The following is a 15,585-nucleotide window of genomic DNA, read 5'->3' as shown; positions in this document are numbered from 1 at the left end:
CACCCCCAGAGCACCGACGGGTCCCCAGACCCTTGCAGTAACCTCCTTTGGCACTTCGTCCCTTCCCCAACACCCGTGCCGAGCTGGGAGGAGGCGTTAGCACTATCACAGTTACACAATCGCACTAATTACACGATTTCACCACACACAACCCGGGGCCACCCCCCCGGGCCGGGCCGCTGCCCTCAGCCCCTGTCCCCGCGGCTCGCCCCGCCCGCCCTCAGCCGGGCACCCGGCGCTGGGAGGCGGCGCCGCGGGCATGGCGGCGCTGGGCGGGCTGGCGGCCGCGGCCCTGCTGCTGCTGCTGCTGCTGCTGCTGCTGGCGGCCGGGCTCTACTGCTGCTACGTGAGGCACATCCACGCCAAGTATGACCACATCCCCGGCGCCCCCCGCGAGAGGTAAGGGCTCAGGAGCCGGGGGGGCGCCCCTGTGTTGTTGTCCCGGTGTTGTCGTCCCGGTGTTGTCCCGGTGTTGTCCCGGTGTCCCTGCGGCTGGAGCAAGGCGGAGGGGGTTCAGAGCCGGCATCGCCCTTCTGGGTTCCCCTCAGCGTGTTCATGGCACCCAGGAGTCCCTTTAACCGCACGTCTGGGTGCAGGTGCCCTGACACCCCACCAACACCCTGGGAGACGAGCAGTCCCACAGGGACGTACCCGCAGGTTTCAGCCTACTTGTGGCATCAGGGTCAGATGTGGTGATTAGGGCTGTGGTGGATCCTGCCGTACCTGAACCTGCTTGTCCTTGGGAGCATTTTGAGGTGTGAAGTCACGCCCTAACCTAACGGCAGCTGAGTAACCCCGTGGCTGTTCTGTCCCTTCTCCAGGATTTGAGGCGTGATCGTGGTGATCAGCCTCGGGTCCTCTGCAGGAAGGTTTCTGGTACTGATTCTCTATGTGCAAGCTTGTCTGTCCTGTGAGCCCGTGGTACCTGATAGCTTTTCAAAAGTATAAATGGTCAGCAACTGTCCAAAAGCCCCATTTCAGTACTTGTGGCACAAACACTTCCATTCCTAAATATCCAAGGTAGGAAAGATCAAACACCTCCAGCTCTGATAAGTAATTTATAAAAACGGTGGCACAGGGTGCAGATGTAACCTCCCTAGTACACAGGTGGTTATGAGAAAATGGGGCCAGAGTCTCCTTGGAGGTGCACAGCACAACGCAAAGGGCAATGTACACCAGCTGCCATACAGCAATTGCAATTAGGTGTGAGGCAAAACAACCTCACTGTCCTGTGCTCAAACACTGGCCCGAGTGGCTGGATGAGTTCCTGAGCAAAGTCATGCAGCTCTGGCCTCCAGCCGGAGACTTGGCCAGTGGCCTCCAGAGGTCCTTGCCAACCCAAATGACTCCATGATCTCACGGTGCTAAAATGGGATTCATCCCATTCCCTTCATTCTTGTCTCTTTCCTTTACCTTTAATAAAAGCTTAATAAAGCTTTGTTTTAGGATGAAGTGCGGGAGGATCTTATCAAAACCTCAGACTTTGTCTCAGCCCTTATGGCTGCGTGATGACAAGATTATGTTAACACCCTTGATTTCCTGGACTGATTTGTTTTATCCGGACCAACACAGCACATCTCTAAATGAGGCTTGTGCACAACAGGCTGGAAACTTGAGTCATAGTGGCTTTGTGTCGTTTCTGCCGTGTGAATGGCTCTGCTTTGAAGACATAAGGTTGTCTCTTCAAAGGTTTGCTTAGTATTAGAGATCTAATAGTAAGAAATGGAAAAAAGGATTTCTTTGTAAATGCATGTTTTCAAATGGTAATGTCACTTAATTATATATCCCAAACCAAGCCCTTGCATAGTTTTTTCATGGCATGCAGTAAGTGAGAGGAGTTGTGACTTCTCATTAATAGATGAATGCTCTAGGCCTGTTGTAGCACCTAACTGAATTGGGTAGTGATGGGACAGAGGACAAAACATCCAGTTTGTCACAACGCCCCAGCCACACAAGGGGAGCCGTGAGTGGGACCTTGCTTCAATACGCTGCAGATAGAGTGGTTCCCGGAGCTTTGGCTAACAAAGGACTTTGTCTTCTTTGGAGCTTTTTGTCTTTTTGGAGTCCAGTTACAGCGGAGGAGTCAAGCAAAGGAAGGATTAAAAGTTTCTGTAGATGTTGTGTAACTTTGTTGAGTGCTTGTTATTTTAAGCACCTACCAGTTCCAACAGAAATAAAATAAGAGCCTGTTTTTCCCCTATAGCTTGTTTATACTGAAGAGGATGATAGCATGGCTCTCTGTGTCTCAAATGGAAAACAGATCTCTAGCATAGCTTGCTTGATTTGGAGAGGAGCTTGGCCAAATCTTCCTTCAGATGTGCACAAAGCCTGTGGGAATTCCCTGCTCACATCTGAAGGAAGAAATTGATCTCTGACTTTTGAATACAGCTATTGTATGTGAAGAGTTAACCCTTTTTTTTCATTTCTGCGATTTCCATATGAATCAGTGAATCCTTCTAAGTTTTCCTTCAACATTTCTTAGTCTCGCTCAGAAAAAAAGCCGCCGTGAGTGTGCAGCCAGGCAGCACTTTGTCCTGCCTCTCTGCACCCTGGCTGTGCAGGGGCACCAAGTGACCAAGGTCAGCAGCTTATCTGAGTGGTGGCTGGGCACTGGCATCACTGTGTTATTTTTACCTTTCCTTACCAGGAGGAAAACCACAAGCAACACATATTGTGTCCGATGAGCAACAAGGATAAGGATATATAATGAATAAATGGCACACGGACATGCAGGGCTATAAACACAGCCACAGAAATGGAGTTGGGTTTGCCCTGCTTGTTTCCCTCGGCAAAGAATCTGGAGCGTGTTTGTTTCATTTAAAAACAGAACATCTACCCAGTGCTAGCGTCATTCCAAATTGTTCTTTGCATCATTAGACCACAGCAAAACAACAGGGTCTTGGAGCTCACCCCACATCCTTCCACAGCCATCCCTCCCGAAATACCAGTCCCAAGCATTGCAATCCATGCAAACCCCTGTTTTGGCATCCTCCTGACACTCTTTACTTCATTTTATGCAGCTTTTTATTTGGACATCTGCCAATCATTTGGAGAATGATGGGGAAACAGGAGCTCATACACGACCTTTTCTTGCAGTGGTAAGTTGAGACACACCACTAAGCTAGGCTTGGGTAGCTTTTGTTATACAAGTTGGGAAAACAAGGCACAGAGGCATTGAGTTACATATTTAGCATCCTTCAGAAGGTCGGTAGAGTTACCAGACAGAAAAGAAAGCATTGATCTTTCTCTTAGCAGCGTTATTCACTCAAGTCTGCAGTAATTCCAAGTCCATGCTCCTTTGGCCCCTTGAAGTTGTTAGGTTTGAACTGTTAGGTGTTGGTGTTCTGTACCATAAATCTCTTTTTTTCCTTTTCTTTCTGTAGGTCAGAGAAGTACGGACCTGTTATACGGTTTAATGCTTTTCACAGAGTCTCAGTAATGATTCTGAGTCCTGAAGGAGTGAAGGTACTGCAGAATAAAACAGAATTGACAGTGGGGATCAGCCCATCCCTCCAAAAAAGAGAGGTGGTGTCTGGTGGTTAGGGCAGCATGGTGCAGCAACCTGTGCCTCAGGGAGCGGGACTCTGGCTGGGTTGCAAGGGCGAGGGGGCCTGCACCCTCAGCTCTCCAGATTTATTTTCTTACTTAATCAGTTGATTTACTTCATTACTTTCCTTTAAACTGCAGATAGAGCAAGCATCCACCCTTTCTGAAAAGCAGACAATCTGCAAGAGCCTAATATCTCAAAAGAATAAGGCACAACAGGGCTGGATTTCTTCCTCTAAAGCCTTGTAATAATCATAGAGCGAGATTCCAGGTCACTGGGCAAAAAGTGCTACAGGCATGCAAAACAAGTTATCAGTGTGGAAACTGGGGAATCAGAGCACACCAAATAATTCATGTAGTCTGTTGCTACAGGAGGAAAAGAGTGAATGTGTGAGTGGCTTTTTATGTTTTGTCTGGGAAACAGAGAGCACTCAGCGTTCACTGACCTGAGGTTTGATTTTAGGAGTTCTTGATGTCACCGCAGTACTCTAAGGATCCCCTGGTCTATGGTCGTATCTTCAACATGTTCGGCGTAAGGTAGGAAAAATCCATCTGAAGCCACTGTGATCTGAAAATAAGTGAAAGATTAATAAAGGCACAGGCATGACACTCGTTTTGAGTCAGACCATTTGTCTTAGCACTGAGATTAATGACTAATTCCAGACATATTTAAGCAACAGGTATCTACTAAATGATGCTGAATGTGCGTGTGTCAAGTCGAATGTCTTCCTGATCAGGCAGGAGGTTATGTTGGATTTTTTACCTTGATCTTATGTTTTTTCCCCTGTGGATGTTCAGTTAGTCTCAGAATAGGTTGCTGAAGACCATCATCAAACTTGGATTTTAGAGCACTAAATGCACTGGAGTTTCCAGCTCCTAAGCAGAATGATAGAAAATGAGAGTTTTCACTGCTATCTTGATGCTTCTGAACACAGAATAATGCAGTTATTATGTTAATTATTTGCACAGCAGTTGTTTTGGGGAACCTGTGTAATGAGCCAGCATCCCCTGTTGGACTCAGCAGTCCACACATACCAGGCAAAACATAGCTGCAATTCCGTTGTTGTCCACAACAATGAAAAGATTGTGTACTCGCAGCAACAATGTACTCTGCGCATGGGAAAAATACAAGAAAGTAGATGTGGAAGTTTCCTTTGTGACTTGACAGGCTTGGGCTGCCTCCCCTGCTGAAAACTGTTCCTGTCCTTGTTTTCCTAAATGCCAGATTTCTGGGGAATGGCTTGGTAACCGATCGCAACTACGAGCATTGGCACAAGCAGCGGAAGGTGATGGATCCAGCTTTCAGCCGAACGTAAGGCAAACATCTATCTGTTGTATCTACTGTATTTTCATGATTCTCACTCTTGTTGGTCCGTTTTTTTATTGTTGTTGTTCTTTTTTTTTAGTTTATATTTAGAAAGAGAAAACCAATTTGTTGTCAGAATTGTATTTTACATAGAGTGTAACACATTGATCCCTTGACAAGTACAACCGGACTGGATTTTTCCTGTGGGAGTGACACCCATACAAATTCAGTGATGGCAGGAAGGTCCCAGGAATGTGCTGATGGCTGCTTCATCCCATTTGAAAACAGACCTCAGATATTTGAAGTGGGCAAGCCTAATCATTCACCTGTCTGAGTGACGCCCTGTGGGAGACAGAGCTTGATTAATAAGTTGGGGCTTGGTCTGGTTTGCTTGTGAGTGCCTGTACGAAGTAGACACATTGCATTTTGGGTCTGAAGATTTGTCCATCTGCCTCGACATGCCCAGGCCAAAGCCCTTTGCCATGGCACCTGTTATTTACATAGTAGGGTAGAGCTGAGCTTCTACAAGAGGAATTTATCTCATTTTATGTTTGTTTTTTTAAAGTACTAAGGCAAATTTGTTATAAATCTAAGGTTAAAACAATGTAAATTAAAACAATAATATAATTAAATATAATAATATAATAAATACAATTAAAACAATAAAAATTAAAATAAATTCTTGATAATTTTCTATGGAAAACAATAAGATAATTTTGCCTGAACAAAGATGTCCTCCCCAGAGCCCGATCACTCATTTTTATTAATTGTTCAGCTACCTGATTGGCCTGATGGAAACTTTTAATGAAAAAGCAGAGGAGCTGATGGAGAAGCTAGAGGAAAAGGCAGATGGAAAGAAAGAGTTTAGCATGCTGACGATGATGAGCCGGGTGACTTTGGATGTCATTGCAAAGGTACCAGCTGTCTGCTTTCTTGCTTCCTTCGCAATTAGCAGGAAGGAATGGAAGTAGCGGGATCAGGAGCTGGAGCCAGGGAAACAGATCTCTACCCAGAAATGCCCGAAGAATTGAGGCAGCAGTTGAGACACTTCCATTCAGACTGAGACATAGGAAGGAGCAGTTAGGGAAGGATTTATGTCATCTAAGTGTGGCCAGCAGCATGCTGCACCGGGGGCCCTTTGCAAAAACCCTTACAGCCTCATGAGTCCCACCCCTCCAGACAAAAGGGGCGCACTGCTATTTGTTCACGGGTGCGTGTTGTGTTAATTATTATACATCAGCATGAAGTCTGCCTGATACTGGCTCTTCCTTTCTTTATGAGAAACATGAATTGAGAGTAATATGAATTCCCCCAAATAAGGAGGAAGCCTAATGTAGCTATCACCCTTCCCTCCCAGGCTCCTGCAGGGCAGAACCTAGCCTGAGGCATTTTCCTGGTCAAAGACAGTCAGCATGAGGCAATCCTGCTGTTTCATCCCAGCCCTGCTGAGCCAGGAAGGATTAGGAGGTGGCTCCCTTTTTCTCTCCCTCTCCTCAGATAGCCTTTGGCTTGGAGTTGAACGCGCTGAGTGATGACCGGACACCGTTCCCACATGCTGTGACCATGATTATGAAGGGAATGACTGAGATGCGCATCCCCTTTGTGAAGGTCAGTGTGCTCCTCGGTCAGTCCTCTCACATGTCCAGCTGGAGCCTCTGCCTCTGTATGGGGCTGGAGCTGTGTGTGGTCCATATGTGACAGGGAAAACATCATCAGTAGTTCTTTTCCTCCAACGTGCACTGAGATAAAATTAATTAGCACTTTAAAACACTTACAAAATTGACATTATTATTTAATGCTTTGTTTCTGTCTTTCTGCCTTCTCCTTCCCCCTGCATGTTTCCTCTTCTCATGTCCTTTTATACTTTCACACCCATTGCTGCAAAAATTGGAATGTCCTTGCTGTTTGTCCAAGAAGTACTTCTGCCTTTACTCAAGGTGGAAGAAATTTGAACTTTCTTACCCCCAAAAAAGTATTTTGGACTGATATTCATGTACTAAGAGATTATGGATGAAATCTAAAATGGTTAAGTTAAATTCCACTGCTTCTCGAGAAAGCTGTGGTTCAGACTTGTAGAGCTCCTGTTTTCCCTTTTTGGTCCAAAGGTTGGATTCTGTGCCACGTACTACAGTTTCTTTCCTTGGGGGGAGGTGAGGAATTGTGCTCATAGTGCTTAACTGTTAGCTCTGACAAGGCAGGACATCAGCATGCACAGACTGAAACACTTCTCATTTTAGCCCAAACACTTCACTTTGGGGACATTCACTTGGTTCCGTGGACAGCACACATATTTGTTAAAATAGAAATGAGGTGCTCACTTGAAAAATAACACTGGTGGTGTTTTTACCAGCAAAAGGAATACAATGACTAACTACATTCTGTATTCAGTATATGCCAGGAAAACAGAAAATGATAAAGGAGGCCCGGGAGAGCCTGAGGCTGCTGCGGCGTGTGGGAAAGGAGTGCATTGACCAGAGGAGAGAAGCCATCCAGAGTGGGAAGGAAGACACGTTAGATATTCTTACGCAGATACTGAAAGGAGACGGTAGGAAACTCATTGCTCTTTGAGTTAATTTGTCTGTGGCATGCTTTTCCTGAGATTTGGGAAGAAATATTTTGGGGATCTGAACACTGGGACTCAGTCCTCCTTTAATGACTTCAGAAACGTGTTTTTTCACACTGAGGAATCGTATTAGGACTTGTTTTGAAAATTCCATGTTTCTTGATGTTGGATCAAGTACTGGTTCAGGTCCCCACCAAGTAGTCCTCTCAGCATTCCCTCCCTGTTTCACCTCAGAAAAAATGCTCGAAGCAGAGCAGAGTGCCCTGACTCTTCCAGCTGGGGTACAGGGTCATTTTCTAATCTCATTCATTTTTCTGTCTTGACAGCTCTGGAGGAAACTAGAGATGATGAAAACATGCTGGATAACTTTGTCACTTTCTTTGTTGCGGGTTAGTAGCTACTCTAATATTTGTATATGTAATGTGGGAAGCTGTGCTCAGTCTTGGGCTGCCTATGAGAGCTTTGCTCACTCCTTACGATGCTGCTGTGACCAGGAGTCACTTTGCTGGAAGACAGCATCATTATACTGATGTAAGACCAGCTGAGCAAAGTCTGAAAAGAACTCTTCATTTTCTCACAGACAAATTAAGTTTTATCCTTGTTCTGTTATATCAGCATAGGAATTAAAGCCAGGGTGGTGGTGCAGGGAGCGGCCTTGCCTGCTGGGGTACAAGCAGGGGTCTTCACATCACATCACCTCACCCACACAAGTGAATGCCATTCTTGCCCTAAGGGCATTAATCAGTGCCAGGTCAGAGAGGGCACTGCCAAGGCCATCAGGAGAAGCAGAGGCCAAAGAGATACATGGGGTAAAGAACACAGAAAGTTTGATCTGGCAAGTCAGTAGGATTTAGGTGGCCTCATGGGGTTGGGTCAAATACTGTTCTTTTGCAAAAAAGACATTTTTTCAACAAATACAACTTTAAAGAAGTCTGTTTTCTGTAGTGCTTTAAAACAGAACAGATGCATATGCATAAAAAAAATCCTCATAAAAATCCACATAAAGCAAACATTTTGAAGAATATTTCAAAGAAATTTCAAAGAATCTCCCAGGCCTCTGCTGAGTGTTAGTGCTGACCCTTGCTGACAGGGAATTCATAACCAGTCAGTGCAGTATATAACAACTGCAGCCATGAATTGATCAAGACAGCTTGTATCTTTACCAGCTATGTCTTGTTCTTGTAGTTCTTGAAAGACATTTATATAGAAATTACCTCCCTGTTAGTGTTTCAGTTAATTTCTAGCAGACCTGAAATTTACTGTTTGGGGCATGACTTTTATTGACAATAACACAAGTGGACCTTAACAGTATCATCTTATTTCATACTAAGCTTTAAACTGATTCTTTCTGTTGTCAGGTCATGAAACCACTGCCAATCAGCTGTCGTTTACAGTAATGGCACTGGCTCAGCATCCTGAAATAATGGAAAGGTACGGGCGCTCTCATCTGCAAAGTCAGCTCACTGTTAATTTCAAGGTGAAGTTAATTATCAGGATTATCAAAAAGCTAGGATCAATTCCTAATAAATTCTAGCCTCCTTTCCAAAAGAAACAATTTGGTAGTCTAATATACCTAACATTTAAAAGGAAAGGGATGAATTATTTCAATTCCATCTATGTGATTTTTTTTCAAAGCCTTTATATGAAGCTGGTTCTGAATGCTGCCTGGTCCGATCGTGCTGTGTGCGCATTACTGCTCCCTGATAATGAGGCACAAGTTCAGGCAGGCTGGCTGGGAATCAGTAGGCATTTTGCCTGAGGATGGAAGTCAAAGTCCAACTCGATGTCTGGAAAGTAAAAAATGTACTTTGTCAGCTTGCCTAGCAAAAAATGGGTGTCTGCAACTAACATTTCTTAATTTAACTGTAGAGTTCAGGCCGAAGTGGATGAAGTCCTTGGTGCCAAGAGAGACATCAGCTATGAGGATCTTGGCAAACTGAAGTACTTATCACAGGTACTGTGGGAGTGAGGTAAGATACCAGTCAGAGCTGTTTGGTAGCGCTCCTGCCATGTCATGCGACTGCCAAGAGGAGCCCCACGCTTTTAACAGTTTAGGAGCAACACCAAGATGCTGACGGTATTTGTCCTCAGAGAGTAAGCGAGCAGGTAGAGAGCCATCTGCAGCAGCCCAGCCTTGCTGGGAAGGGTGCTCCTAGGGTTTCATTCCGAAATCCCACACGATTCCTTCACTGCTTGCTTTCATTATTACCAGCCAGGAAGCTAGAGTGGAGTTGCTTAATCCCTACCTGTTTAAGCTGAAATTATAGTCATATTTTAAGAAGGGTTTGCAACCTTGAGCCCAATCTTTGCATGAGTCCCACGCAGTTCCCAAACTCCCAGCTCTATTTTTGTTTGATTATTATTAAAGCATCTCCAACTATGATCTCACCATAGTGCAATAAATGAAGCAGGATTTGAAGACAACCAAAAATAATGGCTAGTTTTTGCAATTTCACAATTTCATTCTTTTTAGTTTTTCATTCTTTAAACCCTCTTTAGTCACTAAAAAAAAAAAAAAAAGAAAAAAGAAGAAAGAAAAAAGAAAAAGAAGAGACTTTGGTCCTAAAAGAGGTCTTATCTGTGGAAAGTTAGTAATGAGCTGTAAAGCCAGGGCTTGGCTACTTGCCAGCATTCACATTGAATATCTTTTTTAACAAGATGGGAGAACATCAGTAACCCTCCAGAGGGGCTGAATCACAGTCCTGGCAACTACTCTCCCTGCTTAAATTTTCCTGTTATTTTAGTAGTCTTCCACCATCACTCATCTCTTAAATTGCCCTGTTGAGCTGGGTGCTGGTGTTTTACCATTTGCCATGTCCCATCCCCCAAATCACGGCGCTTTGATGATGGATAAATTACAAAAGTCCATTTCTTGTGAGGAAAAGACATCCTTGTGTGCTTACAGAAACCAGCAGGTTTCTCCAGACTTCTCCAAACATCATCACAATTACACCACTCCAATTAGGACTAGGTATCTGAGCCTTTCAGTGTTAAGACAGATCACATGAGAGCTTCTCAAAGCAGACAGTTTATTTAACAGAACAAGCTTGGATCTGTACAAGCAAAATCACAGTTGCCCTTGGTCAGAGAGCCAGCCTGTCCCTGGAGGATCAGAGACCATGGGACTCCTCTCTTGTCATTCAAGCAATTCTGAATCCTTTTGTCGACTCTTCTTTTTCATTAATTCACTCGTGCATACACACCGTTAATTGCATTTGCAATGCAATGCTAATGTGCACTGTTAATTAGGCTTCACTTTCATGAAATAAGCCATTCTTACAGCTCAGTGCCACCAAAAGAAATGGTCTCGTTCCACTTTTTTTTCTCACTGGTCCTTATTCGTTTTTCTTTGCCAGGTTGTTTTTTTGTCATTTTGGTGCTGTGACCTGGCGCAGTTCCCCATGCACCAGCAGCAGCACAAAGGCAGGAGCACAGTGCTGAGGGTGGGAAGGAGGTGGCAGCAGCCACCCATGCTGGTGGCAGCAAGCTCTGAGCACGGCTCGCCGGGTGCATGAACTTCACTCTCAGATACTCCCTCTGAATTCCTTCCCAGGAGTTTTTCATTTATTTGTTAACCCAACATTAGGTGTTAGATCTGTTCAATGCATGGTATATCATGTGTTTTTCACCTCTTTTTTCTTCTATACTTCTTATACCAGTCATAAGAAAGAACAGGGCTGAAGCAAAGGAGCTGACTTTGTCATTTATTTTTCCCACAGGAGTCCAAGGGAGATAACCAGCATCTGTTCCACAGGTCAAAAGCTCCCATTTAGCTGGAGTGAAAGGCCGTGGGGAAGTAATTAATTTTATTTCTGCTTCCTACACTGTATAAACTAACTGACCTTTTGTGCTTTTTGCTGATGCAGGTTCTGAAGGAATCGCTGCGGCTATACCCGCCCGTCCCAGGGACGGTACGCTGGACAGAGAAGGAAAATGTCATCGAAGGTGTCAGGATTCCTGCAAACACAACAGTAATTGTGAGTCTTGCAGCAACATCCCCCTTCAGCAGCTTTTACCTGCTGCAGTGGATCCACATGCAACATGTGTGTGTATCAGAGGCCAAAGTACTCCCTGACTATTCCTCCTGGCCTCACTGAAATTGTGGCCAAAATAGAGGTATGAATTGGGAAACTGTGTCAGTTTGGCCTGAGGAGTGCACGCTCTGGGGATGTTTTTGCATCTGTGATGGCAAGGAGGCATTTTCAGTAAAGTTCTGCTGACTAACACAAATAAACTCTTTCTTGGCAGTTCAGCACTTATATCATGGGGCGGATGGAAAGGTACTTTGAGGATCCACTCACTTTCAATCCAGACCGATTTAGCAAAGATGCACCAAAGTGAGTTATTTTACTTCCAGCTTACTACACATGTAACAAGGAACCATTACAGGAAGAGGTTGCAAGGGGAAGAAAGCAGAATAAAACTGTTTTTCCATTCCAAGTATGAGTAACACTAGTGTGGGTTGTGGAGCCAGGAATTGGATTTGATGATTCTTGTGGGTCCCTTCCAATGCAAGATACTCTATGATTCCATGATTCTCTGAACACTGAAGCTGTATCCAAATACAAATGGAAAACAACAGTGTGCAGCTTTTGTTCAGAAGTTCTTTAGACCACACTATGCCTTACAAAAAAGACCGGTGCTAATGCTATTTAATATTTACATTGAGGTCGAAGTCTTGGCCAAAACCAGACAGAGCATTTGCCCTAAGGCTATACCAGCATTTAATGTATGACAGCTTTTACCCCAGGAAGCTTGAACAGTCTCCACATGAGAGGCAGGATGAGGGGCCCAAGGGCAGAAGAAGTTCTGCTGCGGGGGTGATAGTGCAGAACAGTTGGTGCTGAGGCCCCTACATCAAAGTACTTTGTTGTTCAGGGGCTTTACTTCAGACGGGAGTTAGTCTGGTTTCCTGAACCAGATGTCCTCTCACTGGTGTGGTTCAGACCTGCCCACAGGACCAACAGTTATATGGATCGTTATGCCCCGTGATGGGCTGGAACATTTAGAGTCTGCTTGAAATTCAGCTAACAAATAAGGTTTGCTTGTATAAACGTATCTCTGTGAGCTGAGTCAACACAAAGTGGAGATGCTTAGGGATTTTTTTTCAGAGCTATACTGCTGCTCTAAATGAAAAAAAAAAAAAAAAAGTTAATTTGGAGATTGCCTGGACAAGTTAGCTAGGTGGGATGACATTTTGACTATTTACTTGCTGTGGTGGTAAAGTATTTGCTTCTTTCTTTATGACAAAGCCATCAGAATGACAGTTTTGAATATTTTTCTCTGCAGGCCATATTACTCCTATTTTCCATTCTCGCTGGGACCCCGCTCCTGTATCGGGCAGGTGTTTGCACAGGTAAGGAGTTCTGCAGTGAGGTTTTGTTATCAATCCCTGTACCAGTTCATAGTATGCAGAGACGGGGCCTGTACTGACCCTGCGCAAGGAAGAGGCAGGGCGTGTTTCTACCTTGCGATCAGAAACATTGCTCTCAGTTCGTCTTAGCATTGGTGTTCAAAATTTGCAGGTTAAAATGGCTGGGCTGACACTCTGATTGCCAAAACAGGGCTAAAAGCATAAACACAAGGAAGATCTTTGTTCCTGTCAATTGTCATCAAATCCAGGAAGTTTTTAAGTTTTAAATCTCTATATTGACAAAGCAGTATGACATAGCACACTGGATTTAAGCAGCTGTGGGCAAAGCTGTTTTTGCTGTCACTGATAACACGTTTGCTTTTCTTCTTAACAGATGGAGGCGAAAGTGGTGATGGCAAAGTTGCTGCAGAGGTTTGAATTCCAGCTGGTACCAGGGCAGAGTTTTAAACTCTTGGATTCTGGAACCCTTCGACCACTAGATGGAGTAATGTGTAAATTAAAGCCAAGGAGCCTTCCAAAACGCTTCCAGGCGTGACCCTCAGGAAGGGGAGCATGAAATGGAAGTGGTTGAGTTTCGTCAGATTTCGTAGATTTTAACTGTAATCAAAGGTTAGATTTTACAGGCCCCTTTAGAGGATTACCAGATTGGAAATTTTCCTAACTTTCTCATCATGTACGAAAGAAAACCTTAGGAGATTCACTCTGAATATATTTGAACATCTTCCATCTGGAAACATACCTGGAATTGCAAAGCCTGCTATGTTCCTGGAGGACTATTTGGTTCTGTCCAGAATTTTAAAAGGGCATCTTTTCACTGGAGTATCCCTGAGAGCTCCACGCAAAGCTGGAGTCAAATCCCAGTGGATAGTTTCCACTAATTTTGCTTACAACACGACATGGTCTAAGTAATCCCTCGTTAGGGGAATGTTGTGTTTACACAATGAAATCAAAAACATTGTAGAGCACAAGATTTGGATTGAATTTAGGAAGAGAACTTTGGAGCTATTCTCTTGGTAAAACAGTCTTTCTATCCCTGCTGTAAATGAGAGAAATGATTGAGAAGTGATCTGAAACAAAAATCAGAGATTGTGGCCACTAATTGTCCCTGTTTCTTCTGCCTCATTTTTCCTCAGTCTCTTCTACTTCCAACACTGGTCAGAGTGTAGGTTCACAATCCAGGCAGTGCTGCTCTTTTGGGGAGGTCTCGTTGGGTTCATTTAAACCTGGATTGTTTTCCCCATCTGGCTCACTGTGAAGCTACACGAATGCTTGGACCAGACAGCCTAGAATATACAGCAGAATTGGAAGTGAGGGCCTAAAGTCAAACGCTGCTTAAACTTGACCTTTCCTCGAAGAAATGCTTGTGCAACTTGAGCCAGAGGCAGAAGAACGTCCTGCAGCCTTTCCTGCAGCTGCTCCAAAACTGTTCGCTCTGTGCTGCCTTTCAGCTTGGCTCAGCTAGGGGAAAAATGATAATGTGAAAATCCCACCTTCCAGAAATACATGGATACCTAATAGGAGTTTGGGCATAAGATCTGCCATGAAATGAAGGGAATTCAGGACATTTGGCACTGGCGGTGTTACAGAGAACGCGGTGTGTGCACTGACAAGTTGCCGAGGTGGTTTCCACACCAGGAGGATAACCTCCCAGAGATCTCCTTGGGTCCACTCGTGCACCATCTGATGCAGAGCAGCAGTGGGATAACAGGCCAGTAGGGCTGATGCTGCCTTTGCTAAGCGATGTTATGCAGCGTACTAATACTACTGATACCCGGAGGTGACACCGCTTGCACTGCTAGACCAGCTCTGCGATCCCTTTTGCTGGAGATCTGCTCCTGTATTCCTGCACATGAATAAAACCTGATTGGGAAACCCGAGGTGTCTCCAGCTGGAAGTGTGCTGCCGGGAGCGGACGCGGCAGGGAGCCGGCTGCCCCGTGTCGGGCTGGACGTGCGGGTGGTACGCTGCATTCGGAGGGGGTGTCAGAGGGAGGGAAGTATCTTGGCAGTGCCAGGAGTCGGGGTGGCTGTGAAGGGGAGCAGCATGTGTTCCTCCACCCAGGAGCTCCTGCCAGTGTTGCCTGTCAGTGCTGGTCGCCTTCCAGCAGATGGCAAGCTCTCATTGTCGATGTGCCGAACAGGAGCAGTGCTTCTCCACCCTGACAGCTCCTTCTCTTGGGAGATAACCTGTCCTGGGCTCCCGCAGGGCACTGGAGGCAGTAGGTGATGTCTAAGCCCCAGGGACGTTGTGCAGAGGTGCTGCAGTGCTCTCTGCTTCATCCAGCACCCCCAGCCAGGAGGTGATCCCTCGTCCTCCAAAAACAGGGTGAGGGCATGTTCAGGAAAGCTGCTCCCGGGGGCCTGGTATGTAAGCCGGGTGCTTGCACAGGTTCTGCCAAGCTTTAGAAGTACAATGGGAAAGAAGGACAGCAATGGAGGCTGAGCCCTGCAGGCAGGAGCCTGCCCTCCAGCAGCTTTCCAGCAGCTCCCCTCGCTTGCAGGCTCCCCCAGATGAACACCTGCAGGCAGAGGGGGGCTCCGTGGAGCCACGCAGGAGCTCAATCAGCAGTCAAGGTAAAAAGCTGCCCCCAAAATGAGGGTACCGACGGCAATGCTAATTCCCAAGGGTTTCTTACAGGTGCCTGAACCTTCCTCCTGTTCTAAAGGATGGCTGCTGCAGGTTTCTTTGATCCCCTCCCAAACCTGTAAACTCTTTGCCTACCTCTTCTGGATCGACGCCCGGGACTTTCATGTGTGTGAGGACTTTCCCTTAGGATTTCTCCCTAGCTTTTTATCC

The 15,585-nt window shown here is 45.5% G+C and overlaps 1 protein-coding gene across 1 annotated transcript; it reads left to right on the top strand.

The window, feature by feature from the left end:
• Positions 1–215: 215 nt before the first annotated feature.
• CYP46A1 (cytochrome P450 family 46 subfamily A member 1) lies at positions 216–14,666 on the top strand. Its single transcript, XM_068682788.1, has 15 exons — positions 216–399; positions 3,021–3,098; positions 3,384–3,465; positions 4,010–4,083; positions 4,772–4,858; positions 5,628–5,766; positions 6,350–6,460; positions 7,241–7,397; positions 7,742–7,804; positions 8,774–8,846; positions 9,285–9,369; positions 11,282–11,392; positions 11,664–11,752; positions 12,705–12,771; positions 13,163–14,666. Exons 1-15 carry the CDS (start codon positions 260–262, stop codon positions 13,322–13,324), a joined length of 1,518 nt encoding a protein of 505 aa, XP_068538889.1. The 5' UTR covers positions 216–259; the 3' UTR covers positions 13,325–14,666.
• The last annotated feature ends 919 nt before the right edge of the window (positions 14,667–15,585 follow it).

The sequence above is a fragment of the Anas acuta genome, chromosome 5, assembly GCF_963932015.1.
Source record: "Anas acuta chromosome 5, bAnaAcu1.1, whole genome shotgun sequence".
Taxonomy (NCBI): domain Eukaryota; kingdom Metazoa; phylum Chordata; class Aves; order Anseriformes; family Anatidae; genus Anas; species Anas acuta.
This window is presented reverse-complemented; position numbering and strand designations above follow the sequence as displayed.

Coding starts and splice junctions, on each gene's coding strand:
- CYP46A1 (XM_068682788.1), top strand. CDS start 260: ATGGCGGCGCTGGGCGGGCTGGCGGCCGCGGCCCTGCTGCTGCTGCTG. Junction 3,466..4,009: donor TGAGTCCTGAAGGAGTGAAG/GTACTGCAGAAT, acceptor GTTTGATTTTAG/GAGTTCTTGATGTCACCGCA. Junction 11,753..12,704: donor TTTAGCAAAGATGCACCAAA/GTGAGTTATTTT, acceptor TTTTCTCTGCAG/GCCATATTACTCCTATTTTC.